This window comes from Furipterus horrens, unplaced genomic scaffold (genome assembly GCF_987537825.1).
Source record: "Furipterus horrens unplaced genomic scaffold, mFurHor1.1.pri manual_scaffold_1, whole genome shotgun sequence".
Taxonomy (NCBI): Eukaryota; Metazoa; Chordata; class Mammalia; order Chiroptera; family Furipteridae; genus Furipterus; species Furipterus horrens.
In genome coordinates this window covers 121,293,632-121,315,700 of record NW_028327171.1, presented here as the reverse complement: position 1 = coordinate 121,315,700, position 22,069 = coordinate 121,293,632, and the positions used below count along the sequence as shown (strand labels likewise).

The following is a 22,069-nucleotide window of genomic DNA, read 5'->3' as shown; positions in this document are numbered from 1 at the left end:
AAAAAAAAAATCACCTATGATCCTGCCACCCACAGATATTCACTATTAACAGTGTATTTCCTGCCAGTGTTTTAATCTATATATTCTTATATTTAGAAACAATTTCAGATCATGTTTATGTAGTTATGTATGTTTTTTCATGTATTTTATGTCTCATTAAACAGAGCAGACTGAACATAGATAAACCTTTTTTTGAAGATTTAGCCCTTAAAGATAGTTTTGTGTGTTTTGTAAATTTTCTACTGATCACTGACAGGGTTTATAGTATGCTGCCCCAAATTTGCCACTTTGGCTTAAGGGTTATTTTGAGCTAAAGGCAATTGAGAAAGTAACCGACACAAAGAGAAACTGTCTTCGCCTTCCTACAGGAAGGGAAGGGAAAATTCTTACTCACCTGAGACAAACAACTCTATAGACTAGGAGCCCAGAGAAGGCACCAGAGGAATGTACATAACCCCACTCACCCTTACCTCCTACTATTTCCGCATATATTTACCTTCCCACAGTTTGCCTCCCCGACAAGTGCCAAGTCTCTTTCCTGAGTTTTGTTATTTGTCTACAAAATGTATCGTTCTTTTGTTACGCTGCTTTATAAGCCCAGGTTCTAAACCCTCTTTGATTGCTCATCACTGCGTTCTGTGGTTCTGTGTGTGTCTCGTGCGCGCAAGACGCACAGCTTAATAAGCTTCTGTTTGTCTTTTTCTTTTTCAGTTCTGTTTTCTCAGTAATCTGTTTTTTGTCAGTCTAATTTTGGAACCTCTGCCAATGACATGAGATGGGTTTGTTTTTCCTCCCCTATGTTTTTTATTCCTTTTCATTTTAAATATTTAAAAAGTATTTTTAGGCATTGAGTGCTTCTTAAACTCCTAGTCTTTTAAAAATGTAAGTTTTCTTATATTTTCATTTTGTCTTTGTTAAAAATGATCAGCTAGTACTTCTTTTAAGAGCTAAGAAGTCCTACTTGTTAGGTATGCTGACTTGTGTGGTGATTTTCTTAGGTGTCATAGGTTTGGTGGGCTCCTGTTTGTGGCCTTCAGCCGTGACTTTCCTGAGCTGTCTTCACTGCATGTTGTCCCCACAGAGAGGTTGTGTTTAGCGCTGTGCCTCGGGCTCCAGCACAGCCACCAGCCTGGGATTACTTTTTGTGTGAATTTCTTGGCTTTAGAGGAGTGCTGTGGTTCTGGATTTTCAGAATACATTTCCCTGCAGTCAGGGCTCAAGCCTCCTTGTCATCTTTCCCTGTTGGTGGAAGATGTTTTTCTGGTCTATTCTTTCTCTGAAGGTGTGCTCCTAAGGATCTTAGCTTCCCAAGTCTCAATTCAGAAAAGCTCTCTCAGTGCTAAGTCCCACTTGGCTAGCCCTGTGTGTTGATTAAATCCTGTTATTAAGAATGGCAGCCGTGCAGGGCTGCAGAAGTGTCAGCTCTTACTGCTGTTTTCTTCCTGCCCTGCATGGGGCTTTCTTGCTCTCTTTTAAGCTTGGCTGTGCACATAAGATGTTCCCCACCTTGGAGGTCTGCTTTACTACAATACAGTCACCTAGGAAGCTTTCAGATGTTCCCAGCCTAGGCTGCATCCCAGACCAACTCCAGCAGAATCTCTGGCATCAGGATGTTTTGAGAGCTCCCCAAGTGATTCCATTGTACACCCGGAAATGGGAACCACTGTTTTATAACTAATATTGTTTTATGTTACCCAATGATTTGTGTTTGTGTGTGTTATGTGTATATAATTTTCTAGTGGGGTATTTTCAGTAACTTTGTCAGAAGAAAGCCAACCTTTATTAATTTCTTACTATGTACTAGGTCTTTCACATGTTGTCTCATTTTAATACTTAGAAAAACCCTGCAAGCTAGGTGGTGGTTTACTAGTTTTTGCAGATAAAAAAACTGGAGAAATTAAATGCCAGACTTGGGCCCGTGTCCTTTTTCCCTCCTCTGTGGTATATGTGAAATAGATTTTTTGATACAAATTATTAAAATAAAAATCGGCAATTGGGCGAGAATTAAGTTCCAGCTAGTGTCTTTTAAATTGACTAATTCAGAGTACCTTATCTTCCCACAATTCCAGGGGTACTCTCCTCATTTCATCTTGCTCTGATGAGGTTAAACTTATTTTGAGATTATTTTTAGAAAAGGTTAACTCATTTTAGTTCATCACTTTAAATACACTTGAAATAAATAATTTAGTTTGCCTTCTTTTAACTGTATCATGTGTCATGAAGGGGTACTTATTATAAAATAATACATGTACTTACCCTTTTCAGATGACCTTGAGGCTCCAGTCTCTGAGGGCTGTGTACTGGGGGAGCGGTACAGGGTGGGTGGAGTGAGGATATGGAGAGAGTGGAGTCCCCGAGTCCTAGTGTTTTCTGTGGCTCCAGATGACGCGCGGGTAGGGTAGGCACTGGAGTTGGAGTCACTGTGACTCTGTGAGGCAGTGCTGAGGATGCACTGACTTTTGTGGGAGATGGTCTCCCCACCCTCCCCTGTGACACAGGCCCATCCCCATTTCTTCTCTCTTGACTTGCCGTTGTTCCGGCTCTGCTGTTTTAAGTGACTTCCAGAGTTGCTGGTGGGCTTCATCTCTTCCTCTCTGTTGGAACATGTGGATTAGGATTTTCTGGAATGGATGGATTTCAGCTGGGTGGGCCCCAAACTGCCTCTAAGCTTCTTTGTTTCTTATCGGCAGCTCTTCAACTGGGTCTTCTGTCTGTGTGTCACCACCTTGGAAAACCTGCCGGATGGCTGCAAACAAGAATAAGAGCCAGAGCTCCTTGGCCCTGCACAAGGTGATCATGGTTGGCAGTGGAGGAGTTGGCAAGTCAGCCCTCACGCTTCAGTTCATGTATGATGAGGTAAGGCATGCTGGGCACAGGCCGCGTTAGTCCTCCTGTCTGCAGTGGCAGCGTCCCCTTTCCAGCAGTGCTCATGTGCATGGAGGGTCATGGGGCAAACTTGTGTGAAGGTGCTTTCGAATAGCTTTATAAGGGGTCTAACCAGCATAAGATCTGGATTGCTGAGTTTTGGTTAAGTATTTTCAACTCTGGTAGGGATGGGAGGGGCCCCTGCTTGCATTATTTCCATTGTTATACTTTGAGCTGTCTTTCTGACAGGAGCAAGAGAGGAGAGGGGGCCTTTGTATAGGTATTGCTGAAGAACGGGCTGATACTTAGCTTTGTAAAAGCCAATTTTAGGAGCTGTTGAAAGGGAGAGCTAAGTTGTTGTAAGACTTAATTTTTTCTCAAGTGCTAGACATCAGGTTCTCCTTACAGCAAGGTAAAGCTTGCACTGCCCTTGCCCCAGACTTCCGTCATTTGATGTGGGCAATGAAACTGGTGCTGAGTCCAGTGTGACAACACCGTCTTGATTCCTGTGGCAGTGAATGCCCCTGCTTGGTGGCCGTTGCTGATACTACAGGCAGAGTATTCAGCTTAGAGCTTAACCCTTCTTCACTTGCATCACATGTCACACGGCGCATGCTTTACAAAATTTGTGAAAAGAAGCCGTCAGAGCCTCAGTCGGTTAAGGTCATTATCCCTTTTTACTAGACTTTCCATCTGTCCAGCTTCCTCTTATGTTGGATGGTGCTGGAGTGGCCATGGGCATTTTTGGGATTTAGCTGAAGGAAGCTGAATTAAGGATATGTTTAGATGGGGATTAATAGTATATATTTATGAGGTTTAGAGTCCCTTTGGCCTGTTGTTGTTATTACCAGCCATCCCAGTGTAGGAATGGCTTCTAGGCAAAGTCTAACCGCCCACTGTGCTGACTCACCTGGCGCTGTAGCTGAGGTGCAGCGCCAGGGTTGTGTGTGGCATGGACATGTCCTGTGACACCTGGCGCTGACCGAGTGGGCCATGGAGGAGGAACAGGGATTGAAAATGAAACATAAGGAGCTAGAAACTGGTCCGAAAAGTTCTTCCCTATCTTACAGGAAAGCTCAATAGAGGTATCCTATTTTGTTAATAGTCTTAAATGTTTCAATGTTAGGAAGGTCAAGTAGTTGTGAAGCTGAAGAAACCTCTCTAAACTATCAATAAAAAAGAAATATAGATGAACTAGGCTATAGGAAAGACTAAATTATTTTTTTAGTTCTCTGTAGGAAGTATTTCAAAATCACTGGCATAGGATAAGATAAAGAATACACAGCAATTCAAAAAAACAAAACAAAACAGTAATAAGGTATTCTAGAGGTATGCCAGGCATTTAATTCATGAAAATATGGTATTTTGCTGGATTTCGTGATGTGTTATTTGTACCAGTATTCTATTGCTGTGTAACAAATTACCACAAATTCAGCAGCTTAAAATGACATATTTGTTACCTGCAGTTTCCAGGAGTCAGGAATATGGCACAGCTTAGCTGGGTGCCCTGCTCAGGGCCTCACAAGGCTGCGTGTAACACGGTGTCAGCTGTGGCTGTGAGCTCAGCCAAGGTTTGGTTGCTCGTCCAGCCTTCCTGGTAGCTGGACAGTGGAGGCTGGCTGTCAACATATCGGAGAGAGCCCTGATACCAGGCCCTCTTCCTAGGTATTCATATCCTGGCTGCTTGTTTCTTCAAGACCAGGAAGAATGTCTGTCTGTTTAGCTGAGACAGATTCTTACATAAGGAAATGTATTCACGGGCGAATCTTGTTCATGCCCATTGCCATATTGTTTTGATTAGAAGCCAGTCACAGGTTCCCCTGAATTCAAGGGGAGGGCATCATACAAAGACATACTCACTGAAGGTCACCTCAGGGTGTGTGTGTATTTGTCCATTAAAAACATTTTATAATGGGTTTTGATTTCTCCTAGTTATTCACCTTTCTCTCCAATATTATATGTGTTATATTGTATTTTCTTAAAGAGGGACCCCCAAATGAATAAACTTCAGACCAAAACCATGATCTTTCCTGGGCCATAACTCTGCTTTTTCTTATAATGAGAAACTCTTGTTTTTTGATGCTTACTTTTCTTCATCTTATGGTAGGGGCCAAAATGGGGAAATCTGGCAGAATCTGCTTAATTTATCCACACATTTTTTTCATAAAAGAAGAGACACAAATTTTGTCTTGAGTCTTTGTTTTTGCTTATTAACCTGATTTGCTTAGGAAAAATTTCTTACTTTTATAATAGAGACTAGGGAAGAACAGAGGGTGAGTGGAGGAATTACGATGAAGGAGATAGGATAGAGGCATAGTTTGTTAATGAGATAAGGGAAGGGGATTTTGCCCCCTAAAGAATGAATAATTGGTGATGTTACATATTTTTGGTTGTCGCACCTGGAGGGCAGGTACTACTAGCACCTGCTATGTAGAGAGGCCACACATGCTCTTATCACCCTCCAGCAGACAGGAGAGAACTAGCCCGTCTACAGTGTCCACAGTGCCACTGTGGGCTGCAGGCAGAGTTCCGAGAACAGGATCCTCCCAACTGGCACAGCTGCACCTTGTGGGAGGCTCGGAGTCTCATCTGAATTTTTCATTTTATGATATATGTTTGTATGTGGTATGGCATGAGAGAGGGAAAAGAGGCATGCAGAACTTTTCTTTAGCTTATTCAGAGAAACAAAGGAAATCTATGCTTGATCTTAGGCTATTTTTCTCACAGGCTAATATATTTGAGGACTGGAAGGCAGCAGTTATTAAGAAATGGTAAAATAAAATCAGAACAAGGGAAGAAAAGAAATGAAGCGATGCAGTTTGTGAAGTCTTTTAACTGACTTCTAAAACAGTGTTGCTAGTAGAACCTTCTGCAGCGAGGTAAGTGTTCTGTTAGCTATATGGTCCACTCCATGTGGCTACTGAGCACTTGTCATGTGGCTGTTGGCAGCTGTATTGCACAGTATAGTTCCAGAAGCATCATTTTGGCACTCGAAGAGACATTAACAGTGATTCCCAAACCTGGCGGATCATAGAATCTCCTGGGGGATCTTTCTAAAAATATCTTCTGAATAACATTTGTGGAGTTGAGAATCTTTCTTTTTACAAAGCCCTCTGGCAATTCTTACATACAGCCAGGTGTGGTAACTCCTGCCTGAGAGATCAGCTAGGGCATGCCAGTGGTCTGAAGTCTTATTAGCCACTCAAGCTCTTTGTTCCTGCTCTGCTTTACCCTTAGTTTAAAAAAAGTTTTAGCTTATATGGTGGAATTGCCATGAAAATTGGATTATGAAAGGAGCCACAGTCCCAGAATTATTTATTTTAATCTAAGTTCTGACTTTGGGAAAAATTAGAGGGAGATTTTGACCTTTTTATCCTTGGCCTAACATACTTGAAGACTTAAAGCTGTGTGCCATTTCTAGTAAGGTGAGGCTGGTGATGGGGACCCTTTGGCAGCAACCACTTCACGCTTTTCAGTGGCCAGCAGAGTCAGCTGAGACATGGCTTAGTACAGAGGGGTGCGTATGAAGTTTGTTTTAGATTTGTGTGTCTTGTGCATCTGGACCTGAATCGCACGTAGCTCTACAAGGCCAGGGTATGGTTCATCTTAACAGATACCATGACTTGGAATTTTCTATTTCTAGTGGGAAAATGTGAACATCAAAGTTGTAATCTAATGTTCTATTAATAAGCACAATTTTTCCAGCACAGAGGTATGCAGTCATAACAGGACATTCTGACTTCTAGTGTCAAAGGAGTCAATGGAACTCTTGTTGGTGTTAACCTTGAAAGCTCAGAAATATGCAGTGGAGATGCCTTATGGAGGTATTCAGAGATTTGCACTGCTGGCGGGGGTGGGGTGGGGAGGTGGTCATGTATTTGTGTTTTGGAAAAGAATTAAAAGAAGAACACTGTTAGGCAGCATAAGAAAATTTTCACATTTTCTCTATTTTAAGATAATTATTAGGATGAATAGAAGAGAACCTAATACTAAAAATACTTTAGTATTTTTATTTTTATTTTTAAAATCCTAATTTGCAATACAAGACTGTTTTCAAGAGTTTTCTTCAAATGGCATATAAGTTCATGCTGATATTTTCAGTTCAGTTTTTAAGTCTTTAAAAATTTAAGTCACCCTTTTAAAATGTACGGTTCAGTGATTTTTAGAATATTCACACAGATGTGCAAGCATCACCACTCTTGAGTTTATAACATTTCGTCACTCCTGCCCCAAACACCCTCCGTATTTAGCAGTCATTTCTCATTGCTACTCCCTCCCCTACCTCGGTTCTTGACAACCACTTTCTGGTTTTATGGATTTGCCCGTCCTGGACATTTTATATGAATAGAATCATACAACATGTGACCTTTTATATCTGGCTCCTTTCATGTAACATAATGTTTTGAGAATTCATCCATGTTGTAACATTATTTCATTTTTTTAAAAAATTGAGCTATAATTCACACACCATACAATTTACCCCTTTAAAAGTGTACAATTCAGTGTTTTTTAGTATATTCACAAATTTGTGCAACCATCATCACTCTAATTCCAGAACATCACTGAAAAAGAAGCTGCATACTCGTTAGCAGTCACTCTTTGTTTGTCTTGCCCACAGTCCTGGCAACTGCTCTCCTTTCTGTTTCCATAGATTTGTCTATTCTGGACGTTTCATATAAATACACTCATATAATATATGACTGTTTATGTTTTCTACTCCTTCTACTTGCCGTAATTTGTCAGGGTTCATCCATGTTATAGTATGAATCAGTACTTTATTCCTTTTTATGCCTGAGTGACCTTCCATTATCTGGATATGCCATGCTTTGTTTATCCATTCATTAACTGACAGACACTTGTATTGTGTCTACTTTTTGGCTATCAGGATAATGTTGCTATGTACACTTGTGTACAAGTCTTTGTGTACACATACTCATATGTCCTAAATGCTCTTGGGTATATATCTAGGCATGAAATCAGCTGGATTACACGGTAACTCTTTGTGTAACTTGGGGAACTGCAAAACTTTTCCACAACAGCTGCACCTTTTTATTATTCCCACTAGCAGTGTATGAGAATTCCAGTTTCTCCACATTCTTGCCAACACTTGTTATTGCCCATCTTTTTGATTGTAGCATCCTGGTAGTTGTGAAATAGTATCTTATTGTGGTTTTGATTTGCATTTCTCTAGTGATTAATGATGTTGAGCATCTCTTCCTGTATTTCTTGGCCATTTGTATATCTTTGGAGAAATGACTATTCAGATCCTTTGCCTATTTTTTGATTGGGTAATTCGTCTTTTCATTGTTGAGTTTTAAGAGTTCTTTATATAGTCTGGATACAAGACCCTTTTTAGATATATGATTTACAAATTTTTCTTCCATTCTGTTGGTTGTCTTTTCACTTCTTTGATAGTATCTTTTAAAGCATGTAAGTTTTAAATTTTGGTGAAGTCCAATTTATTTTTTCTTTTGTTGCTTATGCTCTTGGTGTCATCCCTAAGAATGCATTGGTCATAAAGACTTACTCCTGTGTTTTCTTCCAAGAGGTTATAGTTTTAGCTCTTACATCGGCTCTTTGATCCATTTTGAGTTAATTTTTGTATGTAATGTGAAAAGTAGGGGGTCCAAATTCAATATTTTGCATGTGAATATTCACTTATACCAGCTCTGATTCAATATTAATGGTGTATTGCTATCAGTTTATTTTTTTTCTGAATAGCTTGAATTCTAGCATCATTTAGACAATTACTTATTCAGTGTGTAATATAATATAAAGAAAATAGCTTTGAAATATCAATATCATTACTAAATATGTCAAGCACTTAGGGAAGTTTATTTACCATTTCTTTGAAATATTTTGTCCTTAGTTTCTTTTAGTGAGATACATTCTATTAAAACATTTTCTCTAAAGTCTCTTGAATTCTTTCTGCTGGCTACTTTACCCATTTAATTTTCATTTAGGTTCATTTAGCTTCAATGTTCCTGTTTAACAACTTCAAAATTTGTTTTGTTTTGTTTGGTATATACATACATACATATGCATAAATATTAAGAGAGATATATACATAATATGTATTTTTAATATATGTATATTATATATATATGTATGTGTATATCTATTTTATTTTTCTCCCTACTTGTACTAAAGGTAGACTGTTATATTTTGGATAACTTTACATATCTGTACATTGTTTTCTGTCTCATTATGTATAGCTGCATAGTATTCTAGTATGTGGATTTCTATTGCCAGGCATTTGGGTGGTTTTTAATTTTTTGCTCTTTCACACAGTGCCACAGTGAACAGCCTTGTGTGTTCTTGTGCTGGTGTTTCTGTAGGTTAGATTCGTAGAAGCAGGATGGCTAGGACAGAGGATAAGTGCTTCTCTAGTTCTATCAGATGTTGCTGTGTTCATCTCCATAAGGATGTACTGTTCTCTGCTTCCACTAGCAATGTACAAGAGTGCCTTTTCCCCACTGTATGTTGTCAGACTTCAGGAGTTTTGCCATTCTGGTGTCTCAATGTAGTTACACTTTTTGTTTTCTTTGTTAGTATGAACATTTCTTCATAGATTTGACATATTTATCAATATTTACTTTTCTGTGAATTGTTTATGTTTGTTGCTACTTTTTGCCATTGGATTGTTGATCCTTTTTCCTCTTCCCTCTTTGTGGGGGCTGTTTACATATAGTTATTTGTGATATGGCTTCAAATACTTTCTCCTTGTTTGTCATTTGTCCTTGTTTATAATGTGTTGTGCCAAATAGAAGTTTGTTTTTTAAAATTTTTTTACATAGTATAATTTATCAAATATTTTTTTTACTTGGCTTCTGGATTTTGAGTCATTGTTATTAAAAAGACTTTTCTTACTTAAAGATAATAAAGGGATTTCACCAACGTTTTCTTCTAGTACTTGAGGTTTTTATTTTTTACGTTTAATCTTTGACACATTTGCAATTTATCATGTCTTATAGTTAGTTAAGCCTCTTGGTACCTCTTGTCAAGTTACTTTCCAGATGATTTTTATATATCTGTTGATTATGAATAGGAGCTCCTGTTTCTCACCCTTGCCAGTGTTTGTATTATAATTTTATACCAACAATGATATTGCCCAGTGTTCTGTATGCTTGATTTCCTCATCTGTAAAATGGAATTATCTGCTCTTGTTTAAAAACGAAAAATAAGAAAATGGTAGCACTGAGGAATGAAGAAGAGGAGTGTTATATATATAGGAAGTTATTTTTATTTTATAGCACTTTAAACATAGTGTGATGATTATTAGGTACACAGTAATACTCAGTTGCTTATAGATTATTAGTATATTGACTTTTTTTTTGGTATATTTTATTTTCCTTAAAACGTTGTTAATTACTGACAATGTTGTTTATTTCCTCAGTTTGTAGAAGACTATGAACCTACCAAAGCTGACAGTTACAGAAAGAAAGTAGTGCTTGATGGAGAAGAAGTCCAGATAGATATTCTGGACACCGCTGGACAAGAGGACTATGCAGCCATTCGAGACAACTATTTCCGGAGTGGGGAGGGTTTTCTACTAGTGTTTTCAATTACCGAACACGAATCATTTACGGCAACGGCAGAATTCAGGTATTTTTGAAATAGTCTCCAGCTTCCAGCCTCCAGGAGGCTTTTTGTCTTCTTTTCATGTGTCTTGGACTTTGAAGGAATTCGAGGCTCAGAAGAGTAGTAGAGTGTTGAGCCTGTAATTAGGAAGAATCCCTCTGAAGAATTTTCTGGGGCTTTTTGAATCTTGACACATTATAGTTCACTATTTGTTATAATCTCTTTGGACTTCCCTGTTTTATAATAATTCCTAAGTATAAATTATCTTAATTTGTTGTCCCTAAGAGGGACAAAGCTATTCCATACATTCAAGAACCCATGGTTTTGTTTTCATATAAATCCTGAGAGACAGTGATTAATAAGAGTTAACTACATCTTTTTAATAATTTTGCTTGAAAAGTAACAAGTTTGACCTGTTTTGTGGGGGGTGACACATTGTTAGCAGAGTGGAAGATATGAGTCAGAGTGACCATTTACTGCTCCCATAGCACTTAGCATAGCTGAGTAGAAAGAACCCAGCTTTAGGGTCAGGCAGACCAGTTTTGTGACTCCAGGCCAGTTTGCTCAAAGCTGCTGTTTCTTTATATGAAGATATGCTTGTTAGTTGATGAAATAAAATGATGCTTTGGACTATAAATTTCACAAGGGTGGGAACTGGCCGCCCTTGATTGTGTTATGTCCCAGGCCTTCTCACAGTGTGGTCACATGGTCCTTACGCAGTGGATGGAATAGTCCATGCTATAATTCACTTGGAAATATGATAAAGATACCTTAAGTTTATTTTGCTGTAAGGAAATAGTGAGCCATTAGACATAATTCTTATGGGAAGTGTGTTTTTCTCTTTCCCCCATACCCTTCCCATTTTTTTCATCTATCCTCCTCATAAAGATATCTGTCCCAATGACTTTTTCCTTTAATAACTAGATCTAGATAACAGGGAACTAAAAAAGGGGGGAAAAAAAATCCCACAGTAACTTTTGTCAGTTTTTAGCAAGTTTGGTTAGAAATTAAGGTGAAATGGTGAAATGAAGAAGCTAAGTGTCCCCCCAAGATTGGAAAGGAAGCCCCAGTGAGCCAGGGAGGAGGTCTTAGGGAGTGAACTCTGGTAAACCAGCTGAGAAAATGGAAAGTACTAAGAGAGTGACTTATGGTTGCAAGACCTCACAGGTTGAGTATCTGTGCTGTGTTGATCAGTCAGATGACTAGGTCTCCTGATGAGAAGTCCTTTGACTTTAGACTTCTCTGACATATCTTGAGGTTTCTGTATGTGGATATAGCACATGGATTCATAATTGTGTTTGCAGCTACACGTCCTCTTTTTATGCCTCTTTGTGGTAAAACTGGACAGATGCACACTATCTTATTTTCTTCCCTTTTCTGAGCCTTCTGATCTACTATTTCCCTTTGACTCCCCAACAAAGGAATTGTTGGGTAGTAGAAGAGTCATCTCCAGAGAATAGTAGTGCCACCCTTGCCACCGTTGTCCTGTCTCCCCTGGATTAACACACACACACACAGAATACTCATGTATTCTCATAGAATTGGAGCAGTCTCATCTCATCTTGGAAGAAGGCTTTTGTTTATTAGAGAAGAGGGATTCGTAGAAGAGAAGGGACCAATGACTACCTACAGGAAAAAGGAAGGGAAGTTAGTTCTTCTGACTTGAATTCTGATAGTTAGATGCATGTCTCAGAGCTGTCCTGGTTTCTCATGTTGTTGGAATCAGGTAGATTGTCTGAGCCTTGTGATTAAAATCAGTCACTTTATGCCTGTTAGCAATTTCAAAACAGTGTTTCTATGTTTATCTTCCAAATGGAAAGACCCCAACATAAAACAAAATGTTAATATACTCTATATTGAAATTTTTCCTGGACATATTCTATAAACTAGAGAAATAGGCTTTGCTACAGGAAACCAGAACTTGGTACTTCCATTTTTGGATTAATATGTTTATTAATGAGGTAATTTTACATGCCTGTGCAAGAATAATGAGCCATAAAGCTATCAGTTTTTATTGAGCAGATAACTTCTAAATGTTGATGTGTAAGAGCAATTTTTAAGCATCTAACTTTTTTTTCTTCTTTTTTCTCTTTCTTAAAATACTTGATATCTGGCACTTCAGTTGACTGTATGGAAGAAATTCTAAATATTTTTGTTATAAAATGTTATCCTATATCATATACAAATCAATGCAAATATTCACAAAATACATTTTTGAAGGGGTCTCTTTGGCACATATTGGAATGTAGAAGTATAAGTGTTCCCACTGCATCAGAATAGTGTCAGTGGAATATTAATTTTTTTAATTTTTGGTTTTGATTAATAACTTTTGTTGGCTGATTATTTTTAATAGAGATAAATTTTAGTGTGTTATAGGTAACAGTTCTTTTAGAGAAGTTTTTTCTTCCTGAATTTTTAAAAAGTATATTTTATTGATTACGGTTTTATAGTAGTCCCAATTTCTTTTCTCTTTGCTCCCATATTCCCAGTACCCCCCTTCCCTCCAGCAATTCCACCCCCCCCTTTAGTTCATGTCCATGTGTCATGCTAATAAGTTCTTTGGGTCACCCTTTCCTATATTATTCTTCCTCCTGTCTATTTTGTACCAACCAATTGTGCTTCTTAGTCCCTGCACCATTTCCCCATTTCTTTCCCTTCCCCCTCCCAGCTCATAATCCTGCAAATCATCCTCACACCTATGATTCTGTTCCTGTTCTGGTTGTTTGCTTAGTTTGTTTTTGTTTTTATTTTTTAGATTCAGTTGTTGATAGTTGTGAGTTGTCATTTTAATGTCCATAGTGTTGATCTTCTTTTTCTTAAATAAGTCCCTTTAATATTTCATATAATAATGGCTTGGTGTTGATGAACTCTTTTAGCTTTACCTTGTCTGGGAATCACTTTATCTGCCCTTCCATTATAAATGATAGCTTTGCTGGATAGAGTAATCTTGGTTGTAGGTCCTTGCTTTTCATCACATTGAATACTGTTTGCCAGTTCCTTCTTGCCTGCAAGAAATCAGCTGATAGTCTTATAGGCACTCCTTGGTAGGTAACTTTCTGCTTTTCTCTCACTGCTTTTAAATTCTCTCTTTATCTTTAACCTTTGGCATTTTAATTATGATGTGTCTTGGTGTGGTCCTCCTTGGGTCTAGCTTGTTTGGGACTCTCTGTTTCCTGGACTTGTTTGTCTATTTCCTTTGCCAAATTTAGGAAGTTTTCCTTCATTATTTTTTCCATTAAGTTTTCAATTTCTTGCTCTTCCTCTCTTCCTTCTGGCACCCCTGTGATTTGGATGTTGGCACATTTAAAGTTGTCCCAGAGGTTCCTAAGCCCCTCCCCAATTATTTCAATTCTTGTTGCCTCATTCTGTACTGGTTGACTGTTTTCTTCCTTATGTTCCAAATCATTGATTTGAACTCCGGTTTCTTTCCCTTCACCATTGGTTTTGTGTGGATTTTCCTTGGTTTCACTTAGCATAGCCTTCACTTCTTCTCTTATGTGTGTGTCGTACTCAAGCATATCTGTCAAGCCTGTGAGCATCTTTATCACCAGTGTTTTGAACTCTGTATTTGTTAGGTTGTCTGTCTTCTCATCTATTAGGTTGGCTATCTCCTCGTCGCTTAGTTCTCCCGCTGAAACCTTGATCCATTCCCTCTTTTTGGCCATACGTCTCTGTCTCCTCATCTTGATAGGCTTCTCTGTGTTTGCCTCTGTCGAGAAGATGTTTTGAAGTACTTTTTCATAGACCTTGGGATATTTCTTTTTTTTTTACTTTGTATGGAAAAATAATGCACATTAAATGCAATTACTGCCTAACATAACTGTCTCATTCTGTGGCCTGTAACATTTACTCTGTCCTAAGGGAACTGGGGGTGAGGAGGGGTGGGGAAGGCAGGTGCATAGACACATATAGACATTACAACAGACTTTCACAAAACCATACTTACTTTACTACTAGAGACTCCCTCTGATGTTTCTTTTGTATTCTTTTTCACTGAGGGGAAAAAAAAATTACTTGTTGTGACCCACTAAATGATTTCATGATCTACTAATTGCTACCTTCCATGTGAAAAACCCTGGATTTCATAGCTTTTATTCTCACAAAGAAATTATACATTTTTTTCAGGGGACTTATTAAGCCTTCTATGTATGAAGATCCTTCTTTCAGCTTGTTTTATCTTTGCAGCCCCTATTTTTCATTCTTTATTTTTTTTATGTAAGCATAGATTGTTGAAATGCAGAATCCTGGGCTCCTATGCAAACATTTACTTCAGTAGGGCAACTGTGGGGCCCAGAAATCTGCATCTATTGCAAGTGCTGCAGGCCATTCTGAGCACCAGACTTTGAAAACCTTTGTCTAGTTTATGATAGGATCTAGGTTGGGAATACATCCTTGGGACATGTGTAAGTATACCAATTTCTTCTTTTGCCTTTGGAAAACGTTTCATCTTAGATGACCTTATATTTGATGTGTACCACCTTAGGGAACAAATCCTCCGTGTTAAGGCTGAAGAAGATAAAATTCCATTGCTTGTGGTGGGAAACAAGTCGGACTTGGAGGAGCGGAGGCAGGTGCCGGTGGAGGAGGCGCGGAGCAAAGCCGAGGAGTGGGGCGTGCAGTACGTAGAGACCTCCGCCAAGACTCGGGCCAACGTGGACAAGGTGGGCATGCTCTCCACCAGTTTCTTGGAAACAAACTTGAGAAACAGCAGAACCTAGACATCTCATCAATTTGGTTTAAAGGGAACCATTTATGGAAACTAGGAGTTTTTCCAGGTGTCTTTGTCATTATAGTGGGAAGCACTGGGAGGGTTTCACTCTTGATTTAAAGCAACTCAGAGCCCTTTCACTTTGTCATGAGCCTTGTTAGAGGTGCCTGATGCTGGCACAGACCTTGGAAGTCTGGTGAGATGAGGCCATTTGTTTGTGCAGACTGTGCTGGAAGGGTGGATGTAGTGCAGCAAGTGCTCAAGCGACATCCTTCCATTACACATTGTTGAGATGCGTAGGCACTTAGCTCTCGTTTATATCAATTAGTCTGTGGTAAAATTGGCTGCTTCAGTTTGCTTCGAGTTGTACAACGTATGCACGACATTTAGTGAGGACTTTCTGTAGCTCCCGTGTGCTCTTTCATCTTCCATAGCCTGTTCACAGGGCTGGCTATGTCAGGCTTAGGGGGTTCCCCAAAGAAACTCAGTGTGTTCTTGATTTTGTTCTCATTGAGTTATTGAATAGATTTATTCTTTTCACCTTTTTGTCCACAGGCAGAGCCAAGGTGTTCTGTCTTTATAACTGAGCCTCTGAGTAGTATTTGCCCTCAGGAATCAACTCACCAGGCATTTCTTGAACGTCAGCATACTTTCTCTTTGAAATCTCTGAAGCTAACAAGGATGGTCTTGATAATAATGAACAGTGACAATCTGAAAATCCATTTACCAGTGATTGTTGTTGTTAGGACTTCTAAAAATTTTAGGTTCAAAGTGGTTGTTATACAGCAAAAACAGGCAACCTAGAAGACAAGGCTTTCCCTGTGCCTTCACCTTATTCATCAGCTCTTACTGCGCGGTCCATGGTCTGGTAAAATCTAAACCCATTTCACTCTGGCACCAAGCTGTGGGCATGTCTGCTCTGTCCCATGCAGCCTCACCATCTGAATCCCCCAGACCACTGCCTATGTTTCTCTTTCTTACGGAGATAAAATTCTTCTTCTCTTACCAGAAGAGGGAGGTATTTGTAACCAAGCTTTACTTCAGTGTGAAAGGATGGGAGAGGAACATTGGCACCCTTAAAGTGTTGCCTTAGAAGTAGTTCACTTCAGAAGCACTTGGGCAGCACCTGCAACATGAATCTGTTTAGTCGTAGTCTGCAATGTGGAGTGTGTTCACTTGCGAGCCACCTTTTTCTTTGTATTGTTATCCCAACTCTTATGTTGACTCTTGTGCTATTCTAAATCTCTTTCTTTCTATAAAATTGTTTGCTAGCTTTAGAAAACACAGGAAATCCAGACATGTACTTTGTTTTTAAAAAGTCAGGAAGGCTTTCTCGGCACGGAGTGGTTGGCGGGAATGTTTGGACTGGAAGGCGTAGGGGAGGGGCTGTTGCACAGCCGCTTGTCATCTCTCCTTCCTCCACCGGACCGGCTTGGCCTGCCGAACAAGAACCAGCAGAGACTTCTGACTGGCAGTATTGTGTTCATTTGTAAACAATTTACACGAAAGGTTGATAATATCATCATTTTAAGTTGGACACACTCCATTCCCTTCCTCCTTCCTTTTTTTAGGACAAAAAGAAAAACCTGTAACATTTGAAGCTCTTCACTATTGCTGTTATGGGTGGGTGCTTTCCTGAGTGCTGAAGAACAGGGGTGCCTGCTCTGGTTTGAGGGGTTTGGAGGGATCCTTTTCTGTATCCCGAGCTGGTGGTAAATGCTGGTGAAGTCCCACACTTAGAGAGCATGATCTTGCTTCCTACTGAGAAGATATGCCTGTGGAGATAAAGGAGCTTGTGGTCTGTGTTAACATCCAAACAAAAGCCTCCACTCTGTCTCCCACTTTGTCTCGTCTCTCTCTAGGAGAAATCTCAAGTGTCTCTTTTGGGGAGCATATTTTGTCTGCTTGGGTATAGTCAGTGCTTTGGCACAACTGCTGGTAGCAGAGGACAAAACCCAAACTATTGTGACAATGATAATCCATATCTAAATGTACCACACTGGCATTCAAAGGACAAATCTTGTCAGTTCTTGATAGTTTCTTTCAGATGACATTGCAAGGAAAGGAGGAGGGGTTGTTCCTCAGAATTAGAGTAGGGGTATACATGGGGAGGGGTAGCCTGCCAGGACCTCTCTCTCCCTCTCTCCCTTTCCCCACTTTTAGGAGCTTTTGTTGGTTTATGACTCAACCACTCCCCCTCCTCCTGCCCAACGGGCGCGCGTGTGCGCGCGCGCACACACACACACATACCTGCTTTCACACACACCTGCTTACACACACACACACACCTGCACACACACACACACACACACCCCACCCCCCCACCCCCTATCTGCTTTCCCAAGTCCGCTGTTTGACTTACGTTATGCTGGGAACACTGTCATGCATAATGATGTTCTTAACCTTTATATCGTCCTTTTAAAGATTAAATAAGATACAAGTACTTACATCATTTTCCTTTTCTGGTGATTGGGAATGCTAGAAAATCTGATTACTATCGTCACTCTTAGTATTTGTGATGTCACAGACTTCACAGTAGATCTGTTCTTTGCTGTTTTATCATAACTTCATCATACTTATCAGAAGAAAAGGTTTTATAATTTTGAAATAAGCTGTTGAATGATAGTAAGAGTATAATGCTTCTGTCCTTAGGTCGACAAGTTGTATGATAGGAGCTGTGCTGTGTCTTTGGTGAATTAGAATGTTTTTAATGATAATTATTCTTATTTGCTCTAGACTTTTTGTTTTTGATGACATATAATTTATAAGAATAAGTATGGCGTTATGCTTAGTCTAATTGCTTTATTAAATCATTAAATGACTTTTTCCTCCTTGTTCTTTTCACCTCTTCCTCACCCCAGGTGTTCTTTGATCTAATGAGAGAAATCAGAGCAAAGAAGATGTCAGAAAACAAGGACAAGAATGGCAAGAAAAGCAGCAAGAACAAGAAAAGTTTTAAAGAAAGGTGTTGCTTACTGTGAATGCCACGATGATGGATGAAGTCAGTTGCCACTAAGGACATAGGGTGGGGTGGTTCAGAGAAGACTAGTCTCCTTCTTGGTGTGTTCTCTGCTCGCCCCAACCTCACTCATGCAGACTAGTTTAAATGGGGAAAAATATTTGTGAACCAGTGGCTGGCAGAAGAAATAAGCCCTTGACCTTTCAGTGGACTGGCTACTTAGTCAAGAGGTTTTGGAGTTCCCTTCTTCCTGCATTTCTCCCTCCTGTCCTCCCTTCTACAAGCTTAACCACGTATGTAGTGCTAGAGGTAGGAAATAGTCCAATGTGAATTAAAATGAAAGAAGACTGTCATAGCATCTTATTTTCCCCCTAATTTCATAACATTAGTGCCTTTTGTTTTGACGTAAAAATACCTTATTTTATTAGATTTTGGGAGAAAGGGTGGAGTAAGACTCCCCCAACTCTTGTCAGCTTAATAGTAGTACTCAGAAAAATCCATTAAACTCCAATGAAGATGAAAAACTCAGAATTTTTTTTTTTGGGGGGGGCGGTGGCTACATTCCTTGGCAATACTCAGTGAATCTGTATCATAGCTAAAAAAATAAATTTGAATTGGGCCAAAGAGGTCAATACCAAACTCATAAATCCTTCTCATATATGAGAAATGGAAGTTGTATTCTTTGTATTTAAGTATTGGCCATGATAGTCTATGTTAGCTATCTTCCTCCTATAGTGTCCTTGTTTTGGGGGCTTCTTTTTTATAGACAAGTGAAGACTCAAGAGTGGTATGTGTTATAAATGAAGCACTTTTCTAATCAGATTGAAAAACAGTTCTTTGGCTAAATCATCTCCTAGCTGCCAGTCCCATGGCTAGGCTGCTCTTCTCCACTAGGAATCAACATAAATGATATCTGATATCATTTCTGATCATGAGTAGGTAGATTTGAATATGTGGCTTCTCTGCACACAGAGATGGAGAGCACCTCTTCTTCGAGTGGAACATGAGTTCTGATGAATGTGACAAGTTAAAACTGCATTCTGAAGTCATGAGGCCAGAGCCTGTGCCAGACATTCTGCTACCTCTCATAGAATTGCTGAGTAATTCTAAATTTAAAATTGGAGGAAGTTGGGAAGAATAAGCCATTGCTCCTTTACCTCTGAGAACTCGCTGCTGTTTCTTAATTTTTTTTTTCTGAAATAGCTATATAAGTTAGTTAGAAAAATTTTTATTGTTGAGATATTGTTATTCTTTCTTGAATCAATATTCTAAGTTTAGCAATCAGGAAAGGAGTACTGTGATAAAGACCCAGTATTCACATTTTCCCCCATTTTTCAGAATTGACATTTCACACATAGGTGCCAAAAGTGAATTGGGGCGGGGAGAGCAGGAACCTTTCGAATTTATGGTTATTATAGAAATTATCATCTTACTGGAAAACAATCTTGTATAATATCCCAAAGAATCACGGACTTTTGAATAAAAAAAGCAGACAATACACTTTTTCAGGATTTCAGCCTTTTTATTTTATCCTTTGTCATACACGCGAAATGTAGGCATTAAAGAAATTGGCATTAATTTATTCATTATTCTTGTTTGATGTTCTGCAATATCAGACAAACTATTTCAATTAATTCATTGAATTGGACTGGGAAATAAAATTGTAAGTACAAACAGTGATTTTAACTTTATCTTTCCTTTGAGAGAGATGACTGACTACTCTTTTTAAAATTTAAAAAGTTTAAGGTAATCATATTCTTGAAACCACCTAGTTCTTTTCATCATAGTTTGCTATCTGTTCGATATTATTTCCGGTTATGAGTAGGTAGATTTGAATATGTACAGATAAATTAAGGATGGTATGAATTGTTTCATGCTGGAAACTGTTCCATATCTTGGTATATGCTATCAGCATATGTCTAAAATTATATTTAACTAAATAGCAATCAGAAATCTTCCTAACAAAATAATTTATACATACGAGACTCTTTTTCATAGAAAAATAAAGAGGCAATGTTATTTACAAGTTTGAAACATAGTTACTTGCTAAATGATTAGCTCTTGTGTCCATAGCATGATCTTATTTTTCTAAAGCATTCTAGAACTATGTGAGCACCTCCTGGAGTCAGGCTCTATTCTAGGTGCTGGAATATGGTGTTGAACAAGACAGGCAGGATCTCTGTCTGCTCTCTGGGAGCTTATGCTTTTGTGAGGAGAGAGACAAGTAAGTGAAAATATCAGAGGAAATGCTTTGATGAAAATAAAACTGGGTAATATGATAGGATCTGTTTCTGGGCAGTAGGGCTGCTTTCACTTTGGTGGTCAACAAGCTTCTCCAAAGAGATGACATTTAAGCTGAGACTTCGTGACGTGATGGAGCCAGCCATGGGAAGAGACGGTCAGGGGGCATGGGGAGCTTTCCAGGCTGGAGAGCAGCTGGTCCAGAGGCCCGAAGGTGTTCAGGAAAAGACTCAAAGGCCAGTGTATCGCTGGACTATAATCTGGGAAAGGCAGAGTAATAGGAAGGAGATGTAATAGTCTATGATTTCATAAAGTGATGTAGGGGAAAAAAATAACCAGATATATAATGTCATACAAATATCCTATTTCAGCAACTCTTAAAACACCATTGATTGTAAGACATCATCATAATGTGTGTACCACAAAGAAACAAAAACCTGCCGATTAAGTGAATGCATCCTGATTTCAAAAATGACATAAAAATGAGGGAAATGTATGCTTTAGATTAGGTGAATTATGATATATAAATTTAAATTAAATGACAACTAGAATACAAAATTCACCTCTGATCTAGAAACTACATTATAATAAAATACCATAGAAGCTTAACTGGATAAATACTAACTGTGGAGACGGACTAATATATAAGGTTAATATTATAGTAGTAAACTTTGATATTTTTATTTTAAAAATTCATTTAATTATTTAATCAAAGTTGTAAGTGCATGTGCTTTAAAATTCTAATGGATTAGAAGTGCTTGTAATGGAAGCTGTTTTGTCTTGCTCTTTCCTGTTGCAGCCCTGTTCCTCAAAAGTCCTATTGAATCATTTCTGTTCTCAGATCATTCCTTAGGTGCTCCCGTGTTTCTAAATACTGTTCTTAGTGCATTGTTTCTTGATTTTCCAACTCAGACATTCCCAGTGATAACTTGCTATAGTAGATGTTCCCCTCACTCTCATCCTCATTTTTGACAGTAATATCACTGTTTTTAATACCTCTCTTGGTGACTGCATATACCTTTTTAAACTACAGTGTTCCCTCACTTATCGTGGGTATTACGTTCTAGATCGCTCCCCGCAATAGGTGGAAATTCGCGAAGTAGGAATCTTACATCCATTTTAGTATTTATATATACTTTCAGGCTTTATAAACCCTTCCCACACATGTAAAAACTGTTCCCAGTCCCTTATTAACCTTTCCCACTCCCTTATTAACCTTTTCCACACTTTTATAAACACTACTTATGTTCTTACACATATTCTACACTCTTAAACTTACGTAGCTTTAACAACATATGTTTACAGTACCACAAAATCCCTCGATATAGCGAAAAATCCGCGATAAATAATTAAAGATAATATTTTAAAAAATCCCGCGATACAGTGAGGCCTCAATAAGTAAACCGTGATATAGATAAGGGACTATACTGTATTCCATTCTGTTGCCATAATTCAAGCTTTTCTGCTTTGTAGATTCTCAAAGTTGAGTAACGGTCAACAACAATTTGATGATTATGGCGCATGTAAGGATGACTCGTGACTAAGCCAGCCCCGGCTGGATAGTGCGCCTCAATTGCCCCATAGGTCTGGTGTCACTGCGCAAATGGGGCTCCATGTACACAACTGGTCCAGTGGGCTCTTCTGTCAGCTGCCTGAATCATACCACGTTTTAGTTTGCTTCATCTTTAGACTATTTCCTATGCAGTGTGCCCCCT

At 38.9% G+C, this 22,069-nt stretch overlaps 1 protein-coding gene across 6 annotated transcripts in view; it reads left to right on the top strand.

Moving 5' to 3' along the window:
• RALB (RAS like proto-oncogene B) overlaps positions 1 to 18,637 on the top strand; it is a 96,430-nt gene extending 77,793 nt beyond the window's left edge. For all 6 annotated transcript variants that reach the window (XM_090279312.1, XM_090279293.1, XM_090279298.1 and 3 more), the window contains 4 exons: positions 2,691 to 2,856; positions 10,262 to 10,470; positions 14,930 to 15,107; positions 18,016 to 18,637. In XM_090279312.1, the coding sequence (XP_090135438.1) occupies positions 2,743 to 2,856; positions 10,262 to 10,470; positions 14,930 to 15,107; positions 18,016 to 18,135 (621 nt within the window). In that variant the 5' untranslated portion in view covers positions 2,691 to 2,742 and the 3' untranslated portion in view covers positions 18,136 to 18,637. The remainder of the gene's footprint in view (positions 1 to 2,690; positions 2,857 to 10,261; positions 10,471 to 14,929; positions 15,108 to 18,015) is intronic.
• Positions 18,638 to 22,069: the final 3,432 nt, after the last annotated feature.